The sequence below is a fragment of the Eubalaena glacialis genome, chromosome 7 (genome assembly GCF_028564815.1).
Source record: "Eubalaena glacialis isolate mEubGla1 chromosome 7, mEubGla1.1.hap2.+ XY, whole genome shotgun sequence".
Classification (NCBI taxonomy): domain Eukaryota; kingdom Metazoa; phylum Chordata; class Mammalia; order Artiodactyla; family Balaenidae; genus Eubalaena; species Eubalaena glacialis.
Window position 1 is genome coordinate 101,431,722 of NC_083722.1, and position 12,156 is coordinate 101,443,877.

Genomic DNA, 12,156 nt, shown 5'->3' on the forward strand with positions numbered 1-12,156 from the left:
TCCAGTTTCCTAACTTGTAAAATAGTACAATAGTAACACCTACGTCATGGGGTTGATATGAAGATTAAGAGAGTCAAGATGTTCCGGTTATCTTTGCCTGCCTAACAAAGGACAACAGCGACTGTTTTATTCTCTTTTACTGTTGGAGGTTACTGGGCTCAGTGAGGTGTTTCTTGCTCAAGTCCATTCATGCAGTTGCAGTCAGATGGTGGTTGTGTTTGGACTCATCTTGAAATCTCTCTTACTCACATGTTTGGCAGTTGATACCGATTGTCAGCTGGGACCTCAGCTGTCACCTAAAATATCTACACATTGTCTCCGCATGTGGTCTGGGCTTCCTCACAACATGGCAGCTGGGTCCCAAAATAAGTCTCTCTTGAGAGAGATAAGTAAAAGCTGTTTTGCCTTAATGACCTGGCTTCAGAAATCACATAGCACCCCTTCTGTCATATTCTCTTGGTCAAGGCAGTGACATGTGTCCATTTAGGTTCAAGGGGAGAGGACATGGACCACCATTTGATGGGAGGGGTGTCAGTGACTCATTGTAAGAAGAGCGTGCAAGATAGTTTATACTGCGATGGCCATCTTTGGAAAATACAATACACATAAAGCACATAGAACAGAGCCTGGCGTGTAGTGAGCACTCGATCGGTGAGCTGCTCTTATAATTATTATTACTATTATTATTGTTACGACTGTAATAATTATTATCATTTGGTGAAGTAAATGAATCTCTGAGGGTTACATAAGTTACCTAAAGGCGAATGAGTTCACTGATTCATTCATCAACCCCACCCTAGGCACGGGGGATACAATGACCAAAACCAGAAGTAACCTTAACCCTCATAGACTCTCAAGTGTTGGAAGGGAGACAAACATTAATCAACTAATCACACAGATAAAAGTAAAATGGCAGGAGGGACAAACACTGCAGAGGAATGAGTAGTGCTACGAAAGGCACTGATGAGGAAGTTAATCTTGCCTGGAATTGGGGCTGGTGGTCAAGGAAGGCATTGCTGAGGAAGTAGCATTGGAACCAAGATCAGGAAACCTTAGGACTTACTTAAAGAATGGAGTGGAAGGGAAGGAAAGAGCATGTGTAAAGACCATTCTACAGGAGAGAATATGGTGCAAAGGCCAAAGGAAGGTTGGTGTGGCCAGAACCCATGGAGCTGGGGAGGTGGGCAGAGCTTCGCAGGTCAAGGGAAGAATTTCAGCCTTGTTGTGACAGAACCGCTTCTTAAACAAAGGTAATTTGGTTCCTCGTGGAGTGCTTCCTGACCCCACTATGTTTTAGAAAGAGGAAGGTGATTGTATTGTAGACTCATAACTGTATGAACACACCGTATTTTCTCCTGCTCAAACTAAATAAATTATCTGTGGCTGCAGAAACATACCAGGGCTCTTCTTAGATTGATTATGCATACTCTTGGGGAATAGAATAAAATACATTAAGTTTAGGTAGTGCTTGTTTTAAAGACTTGGCCAGTGGCTAAAGGGGTCCTCGTTATCTAATGAGTTATTGTCTGTCTGAGTCCCTGGAGTTACGAGATTGCCCAGAACAGCAAAAGTTGTCATAATATGAGAACATTAAGTTGCAAACGACGCGCTTATATAATTAACCCCCATTCAGACATCCCCCCTCACTTAACACTAGCATCTCCCTCTGCCCATTGCTTCTCCATCCTTGTCTGTTGGTCTTTCCCTGATTGCCGAATGTTATACATTTGACAATACAATGCAAATCAATTGCAATGTGAAGTTCAAACCTGGCAAAAGATGCAAGATTTCATGAACATGATGCCGAAGAACTCCTTCAATCTCAAGCAAATGCTGGAGGCAAGTAACATTTTGCCAGAGTTAGGACCAGTAACTATTGAAGAAGGGGAGACTGGGTGCTTTCTAAGAGGAAACTGTTAGGGAAACTGACAAAACCCTCAGAGAATTTTGCCAAAGCGACCCTCTTTGTGACAGCGGTGTGGAAGTCACTCTGAATCAAGGGATGTGGCAATGTACTCGTACAAACTTTTTGGGAAAATTGTCCCCCCCCTCCCCGCAAGAAATAGTCTGATTCATTCATGCATTCTTTAATGCATCCTAAATATTATTGAGTGATTACAGATTTTGTTAAATCTAAGGTTAAGTAAAATTGTATTGACAAGTTTTAGTTTCAGTTTCTGGATAAAAGATCACCCAATTCTTTATGAATTTTCGGCCTATGAAATTTGGGTCCCCAGTTGAGATGAATGCAATTAAAGTGGCCCTTTCCAAGCAAATCTCCTTGGTTAACGGATCCTTCTTATCTTATCCAGTGTGCTGTGTTCTGCTCTTCTTAGCCAGCATGCCGATACCTTGGTTCTGAGTTAGCAAGCCAGACAGCGGACTTTAGCATCTTTTGAAGATAATTTCTCATCTGTTTTCTGCCATTTGCCTTTATATGGTGTTTGTTGTGTTGGTTTTGCTGCTTTTTCAACTTCTCTCTGTTTTCCTTTCCTACAGCTATGTGTTTTGCATTTGAAGACCATCATGCTATCAGGGTACATGTATTTAGCATGTTGATACAGCATGTTCATTCATTTGTGTTCTCATTTTTATATGACTTTTTATTATGTGAATAATTCATGCTCATTGGAAATAATTTGACAATACTCACAAGAACCGATATATAGAAGAAAACTACAATCACCCATAGTTCCGCCACCCAGGGAAAACCACTAATGATGTTTTAATAATGTTTGCTGCATATCCTTTAGATAGTAACGTTGTTTATAAAAAGCGGATCACATAGTCCATACTATTGTTTGACCATTTTTTACACTCATATTGTAGACACCTTTCCATGTTGTCGAATGTACTTTTTGCATCATATTTTGAAATACGTGGAATGATCCCCTAAGTAGCATAAGGACCATCTCACAGGGTGGGTGGGAATGATGACTTGTTATCACTTTGTTTTCTGTGTCAGGGCCTAATGCTTCAGGTAACCGTTGGGCAATGTCTAATAATTTGAGGCAAATACCAGACGGTGCTAAGGTTAGTCTAACCCAGTCTCGTCTGTGGTCATGCTTTAGGTCAGAAATGAATGTTCTCACCCTCCTGCAGTCAGCTGCGGCCCAAGCTGCTCACCGAGGCTGTGCTTCCATTCCAGGACATCGTCTCTGCCCTGGAGGACCGTCTCAGGCCCCTGGTGCAGGCCGAGTTATCTGTGCTGGTGGACGTCCTCCACAGGCCTGAGCTGCTTTTCCCGGAGAACACAGATGCCAGAAGAAAGTGTGAAAGTGGTGGCTTCATTTGCAAGTAAGCAGCCCCTTTCTCTGCGGTGCTCAGGGGCAGAATCCCACTGACCAGACACAGCACTGGTTCCTGAAGAAGGAGGGGCTGGCCTGGTTTTTGACTTTGATGAGTACAAGGTCCTGTGCTAGGAATCTGTTCTGACCTTCCCAAAGTAAGTGTGTAGGTTCAGTCCTACTTACTGACACTTGTTTTGGTGAAAATTTCTCCTTTGAACTGCATGCCCGTTTGTTCATCTTCCGTTCAACACGTGTGGATAGGGTGCCCACCCTGAGCTGCCATACAGACTCAAAAAGCCATAGCCTTTGTGCCCTCAAAAAACTCACACCTACCAGGGCCTCACAATCTTTTCCTAACAGCTTTGTAGTTTGTTAGTTTGTGCCTTGGGGCAAAATCTAGAAGAAACGATTGTTTCCGTCACCAGAAATCTCCATCTGATTTTCACCCTAAGTTTGGTTGGTTGTTTAGCTTGAGCATGGGCTCTGCCTCTGAGTTTCTTATTTTTCTGGGCCCCTCAAAGAGTAAGACTGGATAAAGAGAACAGTGTGTTTGCCCCAACCGTCATACTCCTGAGGTTTTTTTTACACCGCTGGCATATTGTAGCCGCATTACTGACAATCCTCAGTGGATAAATAGCTGCACTTCCTTAAACGAGCTGGTTTGAGGGAGCCCCTGCCTCTGTTCTCCATTCCCTATCATCTCTCCACTATGTGTGGCAGACCCGTGGCCAGGGAGCCTGTTTGCTGTTACCGACCAGCAGGTGTCGCTATTGAGACACCAACGGGCTGTTCTTAGTGCAGGGAAGGCCCGGAAGCCTGTTTAACCTGGGAGCCCTTGGTAAATATTTGTTCATTAACTGACTAGTTACAATAAGTTGATTGTCAAGTGTTTTTTGTTTTTTTTTAATTTAAAGATCGTTTCAGGGATGTAATCTGTGGTTTTCCCCTCCATTCAGGTTAATAAAGCACACTAAACAGCTGCTAGAGGAGAATGAGGAGAAACTCTGCATTAAGGTCCTACAGACCCTCAGAGAAATGATGACCAAAGATAGAGGCTATGGAGAAAAGGTACTGCATTTTATTTTCATGTTAAAACTAGGTTTTGCTATTAAATTGAAGTGGAGTGGGAGCGGTTAGAAATCCACCTTAGTTCAGGCATATTGACTGAGGGGGTTAACTTTTTTTTTTTTTAAACTATTTATCCTGCCGTGAAGGTAGCTAAATCATATGACTGTCTCCTTAAAGTCATATATACTTAGTTGTCTCTTACAGGCTGCTTGCTATACAGTCTATATTCAGAAAAACAGTAACAGCAAGATTTTCCATATGTTTAAATTCCCAATGAGAATGCAAACGTCTCTTGTGTATCAAGGTGTGTGTTCCTGAATTTTGGGTTCCAGCTAAGCATACCTGTGGGTTTACTTTCTTCTTTCTGGTGAGATGTTACGCAGTCCTTCCAGTGTATGAAGAAACTGCCTCCCGTTCTAACTGGAATGAAGACGGACAAACATGTCACCTTTTCTAATTGAGATTGGGAAATGGACCATCCCTGGGACATGAGACTTCTTAGCACATGCAGTGAGCAATGATGTACAGAGAACAGCCCTCACACCCCCGATTTTGGTCCAAGTGGGGTAAAAAGATCCCCATTGCTCTTCCTTTCTGCCCCCAGCAAAAAAGCATGGGCCTGAGTTTAAATCTCACCAGTCTTCATTTGAAGGTAATAATGTTCATTGTCTTCAAGCCACTTCTATCAGCATTTTCCTAGCATGTAAATGTGCTGATATCACTGACTTATCAAATACACAGTAACTCATTCATCTCTGTGAAGAAGCCTTGGTAATTAAATCACAGCCTTCCTTATCAAAAGGGATGGTGACAACCAGATTTTTGCAAGTGTAAAAGTCTGTCGGAATCTTGCTTTCTAACCTAAGCAATATCTGTCATTAATATTAGAGCAATTTAATGTGTGAGGGTCTTTGGATAAGAAAAAATAAAACAGAAAGGTGTGCAGTCCTTTTTGCAGTATACATTTCTCCACTGCCCCCAAACCCAAGGCTTTTAAACGTCACTCTAAATTTGTACAATGTATAAATTAAAACTTGAATAAATGTCGCTTAATTAGAAAATAAGTGTTTATAACTCAGGAGGAATTTTGTGTAGGCAACCTGCCAGAAAAGAGTTTATAAATATAAAAGCAAAGAACACTGGTACAAGTGGGAAGTAATGAGATGACCAGTCCGTACAACACTTGTGTAGACAACTAGGTAGGTCTTGCACGAAAAAAAGGCGGGGGGTGGGCAGTAATAGAGAATACACTTACCAAATAAGTAAGTAATAACCATTTATTCCACAAGATGTTTGTTTTTCTTAAGGTGAGATTTAAGAAATGTTTAAAAAATATGACTCTAGTTATAGAAATTGACTCTCCATAATAAGATAAAATCCACCAAAGGGACCTTAACCAGCTGTGACTATATTAGCACCTTTGGTGCAGAGAACTTGCTTTTAAAATGTGGAGACCACAATTTTCTCTTCTTGAGAATATCTGTTTCTTTCTATACCCAAGGTACTTCAGGTAAACTTTGTGTCTCAACTCCAGTGAATTTTGCAAATTGTGATTATACTTTTATGTCTCGTAAGTTTTCTTTTTATAACATGGAAAGTAGAAGTACTAGGAGTTGGTCGATTGTCTGCTGCTGGACAGAAAAGTACACCGGGGTCTTTGGGGCCGTGTAGAGGTGTGCTTCCCTGCTCCCTTTCACTACCCAGTAGTGCCAACAGGGAGAACACCGTCACGGCCCCCGGGAGACAGCGGACCTGAGATGTTGTACCACTGCCTGTGAGAAAGCTCATGGAGAGTGACAGAGCCAGGGCTTCAAGAGGGCAGTAGAGGGAGGTCACTCTCAAAGAGTTATCAGAGTTGAGAAGAGGTCCTTAGGCTGTAGCTCAAATCCGTTTTCAGCTGGTGAAGAAATTAGTCATACCCTAGCAGATAGAGGCTTGGAGGCAGGATGACATTTCTTTCCAGTCTGATTGGAGCTGTCATCCCCCTTGTTGAAAGTGAAAGTACTATAAGCAAGTATGGGAAATGCTCTGCAACCAAGGAAGACATTCTGGAAACCTGTGCTAGTCAGCAGCTCCCGACCGACAGCACGTGTGTGCCAAGCTTCTGGCCCCCGGCTCTGACTGCTGAAAAAGGCTCCTTAACCATTCACTTTAAAAGGGGGTGGAGGTTGTTAAACGATTTCTCTTTCTTCCAGTTTGGTTGTTGGTATCCACTTTGTCCAGTTTCACTGAGGCTTTTGGAAAATGCCTTTGATGGTTTATTGGCTGCCCCTGTTTGACTAAAGAAGCGTGACATATGGGACAGGCTGACTCTTTCAAGGGTGGAAGGAACCCAGAGCCAAAGAAATAACCTTTCTTAGGCAAACCCGTGGGTGTTAGTCGATAAAATAAATGAGGTGTCCTTTGGACTGGGTGCTTGGGACACAAGGGCAAGTGTGAATGCCATTTCTGTCTTCTTGGCCCAATTTTTCTCTTAATTGCTTCTTAAGTAGAACTTGTCCCATGACTAACACCCTCCTGGGACGTCCAGGGCTGTTCTTCTCCCTGCCCTCCCCTGAGTCTTCATGGTCATGGATCTGGTCCACTGGGCTCTGGCATCACCTGTGGTTTGTGTCAGGCCCTAGGAGTCAGATCCGTGAGAAGCCAGTGGTCAGTCCACTTGTCTTGGTCCGTTGCCTAAGATGTGCCCATCCAAGAACTATGACATATGATGGAAAGGTAAGGGCTGGACAAAGAAGATGGTCACAAAATTTAATCATGATCATTTAGGAATTAAAGAAATCATCTTTTACTATTGTGTCTCTAAAATGCAAAGGGCCAGCAATATTTACCAAAGAGTGATAAATATAAAATAAAGGGATATTTAAAAGGATCACCAAAATAACGATGCAATACATTTTTGTGTGATTCGTGTGTTTTTCTATCCAATGTATTCATAGTTAATAAACTTTAAAATCAGGACTTTACAACCATTCTGTGTGTGCAATGCCTACTAAACTCTGCTTTTAATCTACAGATTAAACCATTAAAAAAAAATAACCTCCCGTGGCTAAATATCTCTAAAATTTAACCTGAATCTCTGTATAACTCGTAGAACATCTTTAAGCTCTTAGAGCCTGCTTGAAAAGAAAGCATAATTATTTTATATATTGGCTACTCTGTTATCTACTGTAGGATTTTTATTAAGCTACTTTTTAGTCACAGGGATTTGGAAAGAAATTCAGAGGCCGGCAATTAATGTGAAAGTGTATCTCAATTTATTTAAAGTCCATTTTTTTCTTCTGAATAATAGTAGCTGTTATACTCCTAGAGAGTTTTTGACCTTAAGTTATGTCAGGGTTTTCATTTCATACGAACTGTCAGTCCCCTGTTAATTACCACTGCTCCTTTTCTCTAGGTGAATAAACTATTAACATTTCCAGCTACCAGTGTTTCTAATAGGAGTTTAAATTTGCAAAATGTACTAAATATTAATGAAACATAATATTTAGTACATTTTGAGGATCACGCATCTATCATTAAACAAGCGTAATTGTGATTAATGCTTTTGTTTTTTCTTTTTCTTGAACTTGATGCTAATAAATCATTTACTTGTTACTACTATCACTTGGGTAGGCTCTAATCACCTTGGGGGAAATCTATTCTCTTTAATCATCAACAGTATCAGGATTCGGAGCTTCTGGGCTTGGGATATGTTGGTCTTACTACTTAAATTGAAGTTGGATCTGATTTAGCCCAGTGATAGTTTGGACCGAAGACTCCCCCCTCCCCCACTGAACGGGAAGATGAGTCCAAAGAAAGAATTTTGTCCTAAGCTGAGTTGCTCAGAGTTTAGCCTTTGGCTCTACTCCTTGCCATCCTCTTCTGAAAGGACATGGTTCTTGATTGGGGAACTTGCCCTTGCCCACAGCTCAGTTCAAGGGTTCTCTCTACAAGAGAGTGCAAAGGTGCTGTCCTGGGCTCTTGGTTAAGTGACCTGCGAGGTTTGATACCTGGCATGTGAACAAAGGGTGGCAGCACCCTGCCCGTTCTGTTCCGGAGCAGAACATCGCAGAGCGGATGTCAGGGTGAGGGGCGGTGGTGTCCAGAACGCCTGCGCCTCTTAAGGTGGTCACGTTCTAACGATGCTTCAACCTGAGTCAGTGATAAGAATACAATGACAAAGTTTCTAACACTTAGCTCGCTTGTATTTCCTTTTCTAACACTTCCTTCTTTTTCTCCCCCCCCCCCTTTTTTTCTTTTCCAGCTGATTTCCATTGATGAATTGGATAATGCAGAGGTCCTAATTTCATTTTTTTTTTTTAAGTGTCCCATGGTGATGTTTCCATGACCCTCTTCCAGTGAACTCTGTGATCTGTCCCCTAGTCTCTGCAGCGTCTAGTATCTGACTTTGTGTAGTGTTGCCTCTGGGAGTGAGTCGAGTCCTTTGTGTTTGTGTTAGCATTTCCCATGAGTTTGTTTGCCATTTGTCTTTGGAGATCCCATCTGAGTCTAGATAAAGATTTTCTAAGCTGTGATAAGATTTCAATCCTTCACTGTCTAGAATCTCAACTGAATTTGTGGTTGACACTGGCTATTAACATATCTCTGAAACTGAGTGTTGATATTACCATGAAGAGCTTTTCTGTCCGTATGTGAAGCACCCATGCAAAAAGAAATAACTACATTGGTATAGTTTGGAAGTAGTCAAAGAAAAACCAAACCACTGCTCTCTTGGCCTACATGTTGGAAGTGTTAAGTGTGAGGGGTCATATAAAATTTTGTCGAAGTGCAGTGCAAATTCCACAGCCCTAGTTGAGACTTTCCAGCTGCTGGCTTGTGGTGGGATTAGGAATGTACAATATCCCTGGCTTCTCTTCTAGGAAAACCAACTAGAGATCAAGAAATTGAAATGTCATCTGATGGTTTCTATACTTATGTATCAAATTAGTTTCATTTACCCAGAATGGCCCTGGAGACTGATGAGTGGCCATTCTGTTTGGGATTTGAGGGTGTCTTAAATATTTTCTCTCCTATGAATATTTTTCAACATTTCTTGCCATATCTGTAGGATGTGATACATGTTTGGTAAATGATAATAGAAAGGATTAATGAGGGGAATTAATGTATATAATTGAGGGAGTTTAGTTGCTTAGTAAATTGAAGCAGACTGGAAAAAAATTTTACCTGACTTTTAAAAATTAATTTTCTGGTCTGCTTCTTTAGGTATCTGTTCATTCTTTTGGTAGAACGATTAATACCTTATTTTGGTGGGATAGAGCTACCAAATAGAATATGAGGCCTGCTCTAATATCTAACACCATAATTTCAGAAATACTAAGAGATGGTTCAGATGTACCTAAGGAGAGTTTGAATCACAGACTTAAAACTGAAAGTGACACGAGTGGTTATGAATTTGGTCCAGTCCCCTCAGGAATGGAGCTCAGAGAGGTTAAGTGAGTGGTCTTAGCTCACACAGCTAGATAGCGGCTAAAGCAGAACTAGTACTGCTGGCTCAGCTGCTGGCCTGGAGCGCTTACTGTTCAGCCATGGTAGATTCTGTAAGTGCAGACTTTTCCTTAAATCGGTCAGCATGAACAGGTGAGGAGGCTGTGCTTCTCTGGGATGAATAGAGGGTGAGAAAAACAAAAGGTTGTACAGGGTTTTAACTACTTTAACTACAGTGATTTTTGCTACTTCCTGTTTGGTCTTCTGTCTTCCGGGTTATTTGTATGCCAGTAAAACGTCTAATGCTGAATTTTCATGTTGGCACCCTTCGACACTCTTGTTTCTCCCTAGAGTTGTAAATGCCTCTCTCATTTGAATTTTTCCTCTGAAATATTGAGGTTGAGTTTCTGTTTGCTTAAAGACAAATTAAGCCAGGAAAGGAAAACCTTCCCTAATCGGAGTCTGCAGTGTTATTAATATACTGTTTTGCACCATAGTAATCATTTGATGTGTTTGCTTGCTCAAGATAGAACTTGGGTCTCCTGGCTGGGAGTTTATTGCTCGCTTATGGAAAGATTCCAGAGTTGGAGCAGGTGTGTTTATAATTATACACTAGGAAATAGAATACTGTCTGTTTATAAAAGAAGAATGTTCTGGCAGCCACTTGGATTCTTTGAAAATTCCCTGAGGAAGCAACTGTGGATCCCCTCTCCGTTGTTATCCCTGGCAGCCCTCAGAGCCCTGGAGCACCAACACAGGCCCTCGGGCTGTCGGCTCTGGCCCTCTAAGCAGAGATGCCTGATCGGCCTTTATTATCCATGGCTGTTCTGGAAACAGCCCCAGCTCCTGAGGTTTCTCTCCCACCAAGCCTTTTGTCCACGTGTGCGGGTGAAAACCCAGCAGCCCACAGCTGGAGTTCTGCAGAAACTCCATTAAGAAACTTAGTGAGAGTTCACGCTGGCCCGTGGTACGGGCAAGGCCTCCCACCTAAATTGCAAACCAGCACTTCAACCTTGAAACGTGCTGGGGAATAGCCCCTGAGCAGGGTACGGCATATCTGGAGAGCCATGGTCCCTAGGTTGGGGAAGGACCACCACTCTTCAGTGATAAAGGCCTGTTGAGCATCGTGAGAGAGGAGATGTGCAGTGAACGGCTTGGAAAAAAAGCACAGCATCGTCCGAGTCTCTGTCTGTGCTCTGAGAAAAGAGGGTGAAGTGAGGACAGAATCAGAGTCCCTGCAAGAAAAGTCCATGGTGGGAGCCTTCCCAGCTGTCTTCTGGAGTAAAATTTCATTTGAAACCAGGAAAAGGAGGGTTTTCTTTCTTTTCTTTATTATTATTATTATTATCAGTTTTTGCAAATAGGCAGGGTCTCCATCCTTACCCCCTGATTTTACCTTTTCCTTAGGGGGCAGGGGGAGGACAGATGAGGGGAGAAGGGTGGGGAGCTGCTTCCATTAGTGTCCATTCAGCTTATTCTTAAGTTTGTATCTTGACGAATTGTTACCTATAGACACACACAAATCAAGATGGGGACTGTTTCTGTCAGCCCAGAAAGTTCCCTCATCTACGCATTCTTGGCTTTAAACAGACACTGATCGCTGCTTGAGACATTCGTTCATATGACTAATACCTGAGTGCCTGTTCCATCCCAGGCGCGTTGACCGGGGGAGTTGGGTCCAAATAGGCACAGTGTCTGCCCTTCTGGAGTTCACGGTTCTATGGAGGTGACAGACAATAATCCAAATTAATGTTAAATGACAGCCATCAACCATGAGAAATATAGGAAGGTGAAGTACTTGGGGTCATGAGACCGTGTAACTTAGGGACCTGTACCTGAGCAGGGAGGTCAGGTAGCAGCTTAGGAGGTCAGGTCACACCGTGAGGACCTCTGGCAGGTGAGCGTATTTGTCGCTTTCCTAAACTGTAAATTTCTGGACTAAACAAAGGGATGATTTTGATGCAGCACTCAAACCTCAGGCCGAGGCGGTGGGCAGAACAGTAACCTACCTCATTTTCACGTGTGCGTCTTTGGAAAGGAGGGCGTGTTTAGAAAGTGTGTGCTGTAGCTCAGTGGACATGCTGCATTTCTTCCTATTGGAGATATGATCCCCATTTAATCACTCTCGCTTGGAACCCTGACCTCTCCAGAGCCACTAGTGGCAGCTGGCAGCTTCAGCTCCTTGCACTGCAACAGAAAAGCAAGTGGGATTGGTGTTCCCGCTTGTTAGGGTGGCGGCAGCCTGCCTGTATCTGCCTATATATTGAGTCTTCTCAGCTTCTGCCACTGAGAGCTGCTTCTGCAAGCAAAGGAGGCCACGGCCAGTAAAATTCAGGGGGGAGAAAACAGAGGAGACAAACCCAAGAATTAT

The 12,156-nt window shown here is 42.6% G+C and overlaps 1 protein-coding gene across 1 annotated transcript in view; it reads left to right on the plus strand.

Moving 5' to 3' along the window:
* The window catches only part of ITPR1 (inositol 1,4,5-trisphosphate receptor type 1), a 319,709-nt gene that overhangs the window by 192,783 nt on the left and 114,770 nt on the right, over window positions 1-12,156 (plus strand). The window contains exons 38-39 of the mRNA XM_061197169.1: window positions 3,149-3,297; window positions 4,247-4,358. Coding sequence (XP_061053152.1) covers window positions 3,149-3,297; window positions 4,247-4,358 — 261 coding nt within the window. The remainder of the gene's footprint in view (window positions 1-3,148; window positions 3,298-4,246; window positions 4,359-12,156) is intronic.